The 12,273-nt window shown below is 35.7% G+C and overlaps 1 protein-coding gene across 2 annotated transcripts; it reads left to right on the top strand.

The window, feature by feature from the left end:
- On the top strand, positions 1-11,418 carry LOC111641594 (contactin-like). 2 transcript variants are annotated; one of them, XM_023387778.1, is made up of 25 exons: positions 1-80; positions 165-270; positions 2,473-2,530; positions 2,609-2,807; positions 2,876-3,004; positions 3,231-3,349; positions 3,738-3,895; positions 4,572-4,761; positions 4,956-5,048; positions 5,122-5,322; positions 6,371-6,473; positions 7,282-7,469; positions 7,580-7,867; positions 7,941-8,216; positions 8,575-8,741; positions 8,804-8,924; positions 9,002-9,157; positions 9,223-9,464; positions 9,532-9,772; positions 9,838-9,959; positions 10,032-10,221; positions 10,293-10,408; positions 10,576-10,762; positions 10,842-10,938; positions 11,285-11,418. In XM_023387778.1, the coding sequence occupies exons 2-24, from the start codon at positions 223-225 to the stop codon at positions 10,931-10,933; spliced, it is 3,684 nt and encodes a 1,227-aa protein (XP_023243546.1). In that variant the 5' UTR covers positions 1-80; positions 165-222; the 3' UTR covers positions 10,934-10,938; positions 11,285-11,418. The 2 variants fall into 2 exon arrangements, with proteins under 2 accessions (XP_023243546.1, XP_023243547.1); XM_023387779.1 differs by lacking the exons at positions 1-80; positions 165-270 and adding an exon at positions 1,550-1,746.
- The last annotated feature ends 855 nt before the right edge of the window (positions 11,419-12,273 follow it).

Raw genomic sequence — 12,273 nt, 5'->3', positions numbered from 1 at the left:
TCGTAATGTCGGTTGTCTGGACGTTTAAAAAGTTCCAAAACTCAAATTTATTCATAACCTAAAGAAAATCAATTACAGATGTAAGTAAGCACTTATCGTGTGAGAGAAATTTCCAATAAATTACGATAATAAATACTAAAACATAAAAATTAATAATAATTTAGGAAATGCTACTTTGTGATGACTCGTAAATTTCGGAATAATCTGCACCATTGAGGTGGAATGCGATCGAACGTTTTATACCTAATTCGTGAGGGTTTTTCGTCTGCGGTACGTATCTAAACTTTCGTTCTATTGTTTTTTTTTAAATATAGATTAATATTTTACTAATTGTTAGAGCATTCTGGTGTTTAAAGGAATCGATTACAATGGACACGAGTCGAACTCGATGACCAAGTCCCACCTGCTGTTTGTTCATATAAACTTTAATCCGATACGTTAGGTATATTAACCCGATTCGGTTTCGTCCAATCGTAATTCGTGTTGGAAGAATTGTAAATACTATTGATTTACAAGAAAATATTAATTAAATACCTTATTTAGATACGCGTGAGTTTACAGAAACGAAATCCAGAGCCGGTTATAAAAAAATTATAAAAAACAATATAAAAGCACCGTCATTTATTCGACAAAAAAACAATATAAAAGCACCGTCATTTATTCGTAGACAAAACAATACTAAGTGCAGTTTTAACAAATGATTACGAATTTTTTTTTTGCGGTTTAGGAATGAAATTCTAGAGAATCTCGGACGGGGAGATCTTACAGAAGGAAAAAATGATTCGAATTTACACCCCCTTTTGAAAGAACAATACAAGTCGACCCCCCTATAACACTGTTGATTTTTCCGTTTTATATGAATTTCATGTTGTACGAGTCACTTAGATTTTACAAATACGTGTGCCAGGCTGTGAACACCTCATGTATTTGTAAAATCTAAGTGACTCGTACAACATGAAATTCATATAAAACGGAAAAATCAACAGTGTTATGGGGGGGTCGACTGTATTCAATTTAATAAATACAACGGACGTATGTCGACATTTTTCAATATGGACTCTCTGCGTACACGTCATTTTCGTGTGTTAGAAACTAAAGAGAATGCCGTTAGAAATCCTGCTCTACGTAATAGGTTAAAAAAATGGCGGACGAACTGTGTCTTTTTCGTAAAACACTACTATACACTTACGTCAATATGACATCATTTCTGCCTTTATAACCAGTGTGAAAAAATGGCGTCATATTGAAAAGACTGTTAAAGCCTCTGTAGATAATGTAATTTCTATAGCTGCTCTAGAAAGTAATTTTCCGCAGCTTCCGTTAGCGCGAGCTCTAAATATACAGTTGACCCCCTATAACACTGTTGATTTTTCCATTTTATATGAATTCCATGTTGTACGAGTCACTTAGATTTTACAAATAGGCCTACATGTGCCAGGCTGTGAACGGCTAATGTATTTGTAAAATCTAAGTGACTCGTACAACATGAAATTCATATAAAACGGAAAAATCAACAGTGTTATGGGGGTCGACTGTATTGTTATTATTTAATAGGAGACGATCGGAATCTCGATCATTCAAAACAAATTTTAAAAACAAAATCGAGGTATTTAACACCACAACGAATTTGTTTACGGAAGACAAAATGAAAAAATAATTCGTGGAAAAATAATTACGTGATCGCTTTTTTTTCCTAGACGTTCTTTAAACGAATTTACCCATTTATATAAATTTCCATTCTGTAAGGTACGTAACAATATGTATTGTTCGAATTACGTGTTACGAAAGTGTCTGAAGAGTAATTTAAGACGATTAAGTATACACACCTTTACACAGAACAATTATTATATTATTAATTAGTGTAATAATAATTTTTTAATTAGTGTAACGAGTGACGAGCAAACACTATCTCTTAGTATTCTATTCACTATTCTGTATAATTTTTGTGCGTTTATAAGGGTGAAACTAGTTCGAATGTACGGTGTTTTCGCACTAGTGTTTGTAAATTAATTTTTTAAAATTAATTTCGTGTCCTTTCGGGAGCTTTTCAGACAGGCGAGACCTTTTACACTATCGTAACAGTACATCTATCGTATTTGATGATACTAATGCATCTATTCGGTGGCGTAACCTTTTCAAAACGGGAGCCCCATTGGGCTTTCTGTAATTTACACAGCTTAATACACAAAAAATTTTAAGCTGTAATTTATTCGTCTTAGAAATAGTAAACTACTTACTATATTGTTTTGATGAACACTACGCCTAAGGTAACAATGAATTGGGCCATCTCTTCAGTTGAAGTTCCCTCCTCACCAATGTGAGAATGATTATAAGTAATAAAACAGAGACCAGGACCCTTGTGCAATTGCACCTTACACAAATGATAGTAACGTCACTGTATCTATTATGTCACACTACACATCTGTATTTCTATATAAATGTACTTGTAAGATAATCTGATATTTTAAACAGATGTTTCAGCATGCGCTTTCAACTGTTACACTCTACTGTTTGTGCCTGTGGTCCGTAGGTAAGATAACGAAATTTTGATTTTAAAAAATTAATATTTACACCTACTTTTTAAAAATTTATCATGGTATCTTTTCAGTCTACGGTCATGAATGTCCCAAGAAGTGGATTCCGTACAACGAACACTGTTACAAATTCGTGCGCTACCCCACTCTGGATTACCAGTCAGCTCGATTACAATGCGACTTCTACAATGCCCAATTGGTTTCTATCAGTTCCTCGGAAGAATTTCGGTTCATTGAGGAATGGTTAACGGAAAACGATCCCTTTTATCGCAGGTAACAATTACTTTTCAGTTTAATTACGCTGGTTCTTCTTAAATGAAAATTCCGGAGTGTTTTTGCAGATGGTACACCAGTGGAATTTTACGCGTAAACAGTTGGAATTGGGAAGGAGAAGACAATAGTTATATAAATTTCGATTTCTTCTTGGATCCTCCTTACGATCCTGGCCAAAGAAGAAATGCGGCTTATACGTAAGTAAAGTTCATTTTTATAATTCGTGAGTTGTAATTTAACACGTAAAATATGACGAATGGATTCCAATCATACGACGTTTTTGACGTAACAATACTTCCACGTGGTAAATTAACCAATTAGAAAGAATAATTTGTGTTTCGAGGAAGAAGGGGTTAAGACAATGGCATTACGAAATATTCTTTATATTTTATAGATTCGAAGATAATTGTAATTATTTTTCAGTTATTCTTCTTCGGCCAAAAAATCGGGATTAATTCCGGTGTTTTCCGACGAACAATTACCTTTCATCTGCGAAATTCATCAGAAAAATTCGCACGAAATTCCATTGGAAAGATATATTGGTAAGTAACCACAGTACACTAAATACAGTGCGATGTAGTACACTAACTACACTAAGCTTTCAACGTACTACAGCAGTTTACACTAAAAACACAATGCATTACAGCTGTTTACACTAGAAAACACGATGCACTGCAGTAGGCCTACATTACAATATAATAAACATCACTAATTAGATAAATACAGTGCATTAGGTAAACACACAGTACATCTACAGTAGATATTCTGTTATTAATTCATAATAAAACTCTAGTGTTTACTAGTCTTTGAAGTCACTTAATTTCAGTGACGTCATTTTACCGAAATCTAGACAATGGAAGCGAGTTACCTGAACTATTTGATACCATTTTCTGACGAAACACAGTTAATTTGCATATTTTTCTTCTTCAGGTTACGGTGTAAACGTGTTGAACGAAGAAAAAGTTCCGAGAGGGCCACGTTTTATAAAAACCCCCGAATCGGCGGTAGTTTCTCGACACAGTACAAAAGTGGTGGTATTCGAGTGTGCAGCTGACGGTTATCCTCTACCCAATTACGTCTGGTATAAGGTGACTTTCTTGTATTACCCTCTTGCCATCTCTAACCTACTTAATTTTAATTCTTTTTTGAAATTACCATCATCATTGTATCGAAGAACGAAGAAGACAAAACAATGCTGGAATATCTTGAGAATTTGTGATCATAAGAGGAAATTATTGGATAATAATTTCCTCTTATGATCACAAATTCATTTAATTTAATTTCATTCTAGGGAGAAATTAAGTACAAATTACTAAACAATTGATTTAGATTGCATACCACGTGGTATAACTATTGTCATCAGGTATTTCGCCATCAAGCACTACAAGAACCAAACTTCTGTAGTGTAATTTTCTTCTAGGTCCTAGAAGAAAATGGTAGGATGATCTTAAAACGCAAGGGATAAGATTGACAGTAGAAAAGAAACACTACAGAAATCTGGCTCTTGTAGTGTTTGGGGAAGAGATCTAATAGATGAATATTTCACCTATTCTCTCTACCATTCTCTTGGCATTCATGACTGTAATGTCCCGGTCTTAATCTTATCTTTTCCTCTTCTCTTCTCTCTGTTCATCCGTTTCTTATTGTAATTCCCAGCACTAGCGTGTTATTGCTTGTGTTACCGATTGTTTTGGTTCATTGTTCTCGTTAAAACGATTCTCGATTCCTCTTTCGTGTTTGCCAAATTTTTCTGTTTAATTACAGGCAGAATACAGGAGGGACGAAATTGTGAACAAAACAGTCGATCCTCTCTCGGATTATCGTTACACACAGACGGACGGAACTCTTCAGATCCTCGATCCAAGTCCGAATATCGACAGAGGACAATACTTTTGCATCGCATCCAACCAATACGGACTCGTCAAAAGCCCAATTGTCAAGTTGACATTTGGAAGTAAGTATTTTCATTGTAATAAATTTTAGGTTTTGACAATAGACTTACGAATGAAGCCGAAGGAGCCGGGTATTTGCTGTAAAAAAATCCTACTCCTAAGGAATCTTTATCAATCATACAATGAAGTTGACAGACCAGACATGAAGTAATAAAGCACGTGTCATTTCGTATACAGTATTACGTTTTACTTCCAGATAACGTCGAATTTCCCAAAAGTAGGCAGATGGAATACGGGAAAGAAAACTGGGGGAAGGCCTTGTCTTGCAATGCTCCTCGGTTTTATCCAAGTAAGCAACCAAAACAAGGACTGAAATTGTTTTCGTACAGTACGAAAGAATTCCATCGACTTTCTAATTGCAGGTGTTTTCTACGCCTGGAACAGAGACAAATTTGCCAGTTTCGTACAAGAGGATCGAAGAGTTTTCTCCTCGTTTGACGGGACTTTATACTTTTCTTCTGTGGAGAAAGCCGATCAAGGCAATTATTCCTGTATGGTCAAGAATCCCATCACCGATGACGGTCGCATAGGACCCAAATTCTACTTAGAAGTGCAACCTGCGAGTAAGTTTCTTGTTATTTTCGTATGCATGAATTTCCTTTTCCTATACTACACGTAAAAGTTTGCAGGACGTAAAACGAATCAAACATACTACTTCACAATAGTAACAAAATACGTGCATACATTCAATCGTGCATTTTCCCTTCTTGGAGCTTGTTCTAGAAAATGGAGAGTGCGCTTCTTTTAGACCCATGCCATACTACATCTATATGTCATTAGCTTACATCAATTTAGGTACCAAAACTCTAACATACGGCCATTATAGTCTATATATTTCATTGTTCTCTAGCATGGTACAAAATTGTAAATGCTAAGGGGAGTACTAAAGGTAAAGTACTGTACGTAAAATACATTCGTCTTTTTCAAAATAATACACGTCATCTTATTGTAATTACAGTAGAGCGTCGTTTATCCGAAAGTCGGTTATCCGAAAGAATTCCAGTCGGCCTAAAGTATAATTTTTATTTGTTTTTATATTTTTCAATGTATTTATTTCGTTTGTAAAACATAAAGAAATCATTTTTAACGATACAACAGCCACGATTATTATTTTAAAAACTTTACGTTAGGCTTAACATCGAAGAAAATTCAACGCGAAGCGACACGCAACGGAGAAAAATTTCAACACGGGATAGGTTAATATATTTTTTCGTGCGTAATCGGTTATCCGAAAAATAAGTTATCCGAACAACTCCAGTCCCCAATTGATTCGGATAAACGACGCTCTACTGTAATCAAAAAAATACTGAGTACAAAGTGATTCGAAAATACCCTACAAAACACTTGGAAGCTTGTATGTAGACTTTACTCGTATTAAAATATTGTTTTCTTTGTATAGACTTTGTGTCTTGCCTGTACTCGCGTTCACACATAACATCAGATATATTAACACGCTTTCTCTGCTAGTAGAAAGAAAATTACCCCATACATAGAGATTGTTTGTGTAGAAACTCTTTAATACTTAGACAAAGACTAGTTTACTTTTATAATTGTAAGTTTGAAAAATATTTTATTTGTTTAAATGATTAATTCTTGTGTTATTATTGACAGCCAGTAAACAAAAGTTACAATTTCCAAATAATTTCTTAAAGATTTTTCCTGATAATCCTACGGTTGGTAATGACGTTCGATTGGAATGTATGGCATACGGATAGTAAGTTCTAATTAGCATTTCTCATCAAGTATTTTTTTAATTTTTTTTTATAAGTTTTTAACAATTTAAAACTAAATTATTGGATAAAAGCATTAATTAATTAATATACTTTAAAATAATCTCAATATTTAAGTTATATTATCAAATACTGGGCGGTTTGAAAGTAACTAAGCATTGAGAAAGCACTATAATTTTTACAATAATAATGCATTATGTCTCCATATTTTCTTTTAATAAGGTACAGTTCATGTTTTGTATTTGCAGTAGGAATATGAACAATACAACGCCTAGTTACTTTTCAACCACCCTGTAGAAGTTTAATAAGCTAGAAATTTTGGTTTTAGTAGAGTAACCCATGTAAATTCTGTAAAATTCTTTTTCTTAAATTAAAAATCCAACTTCCGCATTTGTAAGATATAAATATTAAGTGACAAGCCTTTTATATTATATAATCTAAAACCTGCACCATACTCGATATTTTACAAGTGTATTATAGTTAATAGTAGATGCCAAGGCCCTAATGAAAAGCCTAGAACCTTGCAGTTTCTGAAAATTTCATGGAAAATATACCAAAAACAGGTATAAATTCTAGTAGAATATTAGGTCTGAAAAATATAAGAAGTTTTATCAAACGGCCACCAAATACAGGTTCTAGAAACAAGCACAAGTATAGAAAATTTTACATACAGACATACAGCATACTCTGGCGAAGCGTATGCCTGTAATGAGCCTCCCAAAGATAAATATTTCCCCCCTCGTACACGCTAAATTAAGACTTAATTAAAATTGTAATCCTATATATTTGTAGTCCGACGCCATTTTATAAGTGGACCAGAGAAGGCCGTAGGAATGAATTGCCCAAAAATTCTAATCTAAAAAGTTACAACCGAGTGTTGATAATATCGAACGTGAAAGAGGAAGATCAAGGAAAATACGTTTGCAAAGCCTACAACGAAGAGGAATCCATCGAAACCTCCATTAAACTGAGCTTAGAAGGTATCGTCATTTTAATAGTATTTAATTTAATAATAGAATATTTGATAATCCCAGCTTCAAGCCACCGGTGAATTGCTTTGTTTTTCTTACTTTGTCTAATCCAATTGCAGCATTTCCCAAATTTACCATTCCTTTGGAAGACGCCATATTGGATTCCGGTTCGCAGTTGAAATGGAAGTGCGAAGCGTACGGAATTCCGGAAGTGGAATATTCTTGGTATAAAAACGGAAATAGATTGAAGTCCAATATGTCCAGTTTCGGTTACGGAAATCGCTACAGAATACAGGATAACGTTCTTATCATAGACGAAGTGTCAGAAGAGGATAAAGGCACCTACCAGTGTAGGGCAAAAAATGAGTTAGGTGTCGTCATCTCTAGCGGGAGGTTGAAGATTCTTTGTTAGTACGACTCTCCTTCTTTTTTACGCGAATCGTAATGATTTGTAGCGTCTATAACCATTTATTCTTGCAGCTCTCGCTCCAAATTTCATCAAATACCCGTTAGAACCGGATGTGTACGTTGCGGAAGGTGGCAATCTTACCATTCCTTGTCGTCCGGAAGCTGTCCCTCCTCCCAAATATTCTTGGAGCCACAATGGTAAAGCTGTATCTGGAGGAAGATTTCGCATCAAGGATAACGGATATCTTCATATTGAATCCGCCAGGTTCCTAGACGAAGGAATTTACACGTGCGAAGCAACTAACAGATATGGTTCCGCTAAAAGTAGTGGACGTTTAGTAGTGTTACGTAATTATAATTTTATTTATTCCTTAATCAAGTAAACTTACATATGATGATGGTGCCAAAATACTTTTGCTATTATCATCACCCTTATATAATAGTATCATCATATACTACTACTGTATATCTAGTGTCTCAAAATGTATACATACTCCAATAACCCCATATTCAAACCCGAAACTTACAATTTTGAAATGAGGCCTCATTTCAAAATTGTAAGTTTCATTCCAGAGGTCATCAAAGTATGTATACACTTTTTTAGACAGGCTCCATCAGTGCGACACATAAACCAGGTTAAAAACTACGGATTTATAGTGTTGTATCTGTGGTAAGTTGATATTAATCAACGACTTTTACATATTAGCTTATCCATCACTGAGGGAGTTCCCCCCTCGTACTATGACAGCCAAAATAAACACCAACCTGACCTTAAAATGCGAAGCTCGAGTGAGTCCTCTACTAGAAGTTGCATACATTTGGTACTTGAACGGCTTAAGAATCGACTTTACAATGCAGAAAGAATATTCCGTGGTAAGTAAATCTACCACATCATCTGTTCCATTGTATTCGTGTAAAACTACTTACAATTGCAGGGTGATAACGCCGGTTATTTGGACATAAATAACATCAGCCTGGCCCAAGCGGGCGTTTATACTTGCTTAGCCAAAACATACTTGGGATCCGTCAACGCCTCGACCGAATTGGTAGTATTGGGTGAGTATTGTGAGTATTTGTCCATCGCTAATCCCTCTGGTTAACAATATCGTTGTATTTTAACCTTTGACCCTCAGCTCCTCCGGCTGCACCGGCTGCCGTGCTGGCCGATGATCTGTCCATCACATCTGGATTCATACACTGGAGCGACGGTACCGATAATGGGCGCCCCATTCATCATTACGTAGTAGAAGGTTACACGGAACACAACAAAACTTGGAGCTTTCTCATCAGTAAGTTCCTTTGACACTTTACTTTTGTAGACAATTATAACAGTGGCCTGTGTTACTATTGTTAGATGCTTCAATATCCAAAACCAATGTGGATCAATACAATGGCCGGCGAAGACTGTTTCTAGAAAACGTACTGTCACCATGGAACGTTTACAGTTTCCGTGTTTCTGCCATTAACGAAATCGGGAGGGGACCACCCAGTTTGGCTAGTCCCACTTACCCCACCGGAAATGACAAACCATACAAAACCCCCAGTAACGTGGGGGGAGGAGGTGGACACGTCGGAACTCTCACCATAACGTGGAGTGTAAGAACGTTTGTTTCCTTTCACATTGTTCATACAATTTCATATAAACAGTCATGCAAATTTGCAGCCTCTTCCGATGGTGGACTGGAATGCCCCAAACATCTGGTATAATGTTTATTATAGAAAATTGGGATCGAAAGAAGAATATTACCGGATAGACTTGAAAGATGTTCGCACTAACGGTTGGTATACTGTCAATGTAGGAGAAGAGAATTACTACTTAAAATACCAGGTCAGAGTTCAAGCCATTAACGACCTAGGCCCGGGACCAATCAGCGATGCGGTTACAGTGTATTCGGCAGGAAGAAGTAAGCCTATACTTTTCTACACAGCTGTAACACTTGAACCTGGTTAATTCTTCTTTGTTTCGTAGTGCCCCAGGTTCGGCCAATCAACGTCAAGGCTCTTCCATTTAATTCCACGTCATTGAACGTTTCTTGGGATCCAATAGACATGACCCGCGAGAAAGTCGGAGGAAAACTTATTGGATACAGGGTAAACAATGGCCAACAAAGCAGCGCTAACTTCCTTATTACGTTCATTTTAATTAATTTCAATTCATTTTAGATCAAATACTGGATAAAGGACAAAAACCCCGAAACAGACTCGTTAATTTTGCTAAATTGGGGCACTACGCCCTGGGGTCTGATCGTCGGATTGAGACCGTTCACGGAATATTGGGTGTCTGTCATGGCCTATAACGACGCCGGAAGCGGGGTTGAAAGCGAAAAATTCTTGGCCCGAACCTATAAAATGGGTAATGCTTTGTTTACGCGCTTAAAATTTTAAATTTTACGTAATTTATTCTAAGAAATCCGTTAATTTCAGCGCCGCAAAGGGCCCCGACCAACGTTAACGTTAAATTTGTATCGTTTACTTCCGCATCCGTTAGATGGAGAGGGATGTTAACCTCTACCGAAGAAGAACCGATTATGGGATACAAGGTAAATCTCTCTCTTGTTTTAATTCCTATTTTTTTGGGGGGTATGGCCCTTCGAATTAATATTAACACGCGGTAAAACCGCATACCGCGCGTTTCGATCGCCAAACTGCAAGTTTTGTACAGCTTAATTAAGATTTAAATTTGCTCTCTATTGTTTTTCCCGTACAGGTACGATATTGGGTGTCTGGACAAGACCTGGCCAATGCCACTGACGTCATCAAGTGTCTTGACGGAGAAGATTTGGAAGTTAAAATTTCCGGTCTCAAGTTCGGGATAACGTATACTTTAAGAGTTTTGGCCTACAGTTTGGGGGGAGACGGGAAAATGTCTTCTCCCCCTTCGAGATTCACTATTGGTAAGCAGAGAATACAATTTCAAAGTTGTTTTTTTTATTCTCTAGAAAATTAATTTACAAAAAAATTTGAAAAATTTAGTCTATCCCCAGAAGGGAGGAGAGGAAAGTCGGAAATTCCAATTCCCAATTTTATTAATTATTTTGATTATCCATTTTGTGAATAATCCGTAATCCAGGTGAGTCATTTGCATAAGTTTGCATTCGATTTCGTGAAATTTTTTTTTGCCACCGAGAATAAAGTCGCAAATTCTACCGATGGTAACAAAAGACTTCTTTGAGCCTGGGATTTTATTTGGTAAGGCCTCGTAAACAAGAGGCCCCACCAAATCCCTCAATGATAACGAGCACGGGCCACTCGGATGCCGAAGAGGTCTTTTAACGTGTGTTTATCGGAGGTAGAGGGTATACTTAAAGTTTAAATTTAATTATTTTAAATAATAAATTAGTTAACAATTTGATTTTCTAAATTTAGGTTTTCATATTTTTATAAATAATTTTATTTTTTTTTTTTTTATTTTTTAGAGGAGGAAATTGAAGACGTAATTTTCTGTGTATATTTATTACAGAATTTAAATACAAATCAACGAAACCTTTGTACCTTTTAATAATTGCTTTAATAAAGGATTACGCTAGTCACTGATCTTTGAATACGAACATTAGGTTGTCAGTCTGTAAGTAACTTGTCGTAATTACTTGTTTAAATTTGAATTAAATTCGCGTTTCTTTGTTGTGTTACGTTTCTCTTATACGAGTGTAAACAGATAAATTTCTCACTTCCGTTGTTCCTCGATAAAACGAATTAATAGGATCCAACAATAGTTAAACGTGGACAAGGAAGTGTTATGGTTTGTCAAGTATGTCACGATTTTATTCACCCTCTTTGAAGCTTAATAACTCCCGTGCTTTTTGTGGAAAATTTCTGAAATTTTGCTAGGAGGTTTGTGTATTAGGAGGGTCGATGCTATTAAATTTTGGTGATTAAAGCTCGACGGGTTTGGGAGATAAAAGGGTGTCGTGTGTCGTATCTCCTGTAGAGTCGGACTTAGTGATAATTTTACTCATCGTTAGCATTTATAATTTTTATAAAAACCCATTCCTACTCTCAAAATTCGGCTTTTTGCCATTTTATAATAATTAAAAATATAAAAAGTTTTTAATAACAAAATATCGTAATAGATGGCACCACGCATGCAGATTTAAATGTTGCCGGGAAAGTTAAGCAATTCGTTGCTGGATTTTTTTTCTTGCATCCTATGGTAGTCCTGTGAGTTTTCATTTATAACACTTTTTATACGGGTCAAAACGTTCTATCTGTTTAGGACATGTCTACAATTGCGATCTCTGAAAAAACACAAATTTAAAAAAAAGGTGACCTGTGATTCGATTAAAATATATAAGAAAATCTCCGATTGGATAAATTGAATTAATTAATTTAAGAAATAAATCCGTTAGAACAAGAGATTAATTGGTTTTTCCCTCCTCCTTTTCTGTTTAACTGAAGGTGCTGGCAG

This window comes from Centruroides sculpturatus, unplaced genomic scaffold (assembly GCF_000671375.1).
Source record: "Centruroides sculpturatus isolate CEXI.00-Female unplaced genomic scaffold, Cexi_2.0 scaffold1532, whole genome shotgun sequence".
Classification (NCBI taxonomy): domain Eukaryota; kingdom Metazoa; phylum Arthropoda; class Arachnida; order Scorpiones; family Buthidae; genus Centruroides; species Centruroides sculpturatus.
This window is presented reverse-complemented; position numbering and strand designations above follow the sequence as displayed.

Bases quoted from the DNA above. Each gene is read 5' to 3' on its own strand.
- LOC111641594 (XM_023387778.1), top strand. From the start codon at position 223: ATGCGATCGAACGTTTTATACCTAATTCGTGAGGGTTTTTCGTCTGCG. The intron at 10,222-10,292 runs GTAATGCTTTGT...CGTTAATTTCAG, and splicing joins GGCCCGAACCTATAAAATGG to CGCCGCAAAGGGCCCCGACC. The intron at 10,409-10,575 runs GTAAATCTCTCT...TTTCCCGTACAG, and splicing joins AACCGATTATGGGATACAAG to GTACGATATTGGGTGTCTGG.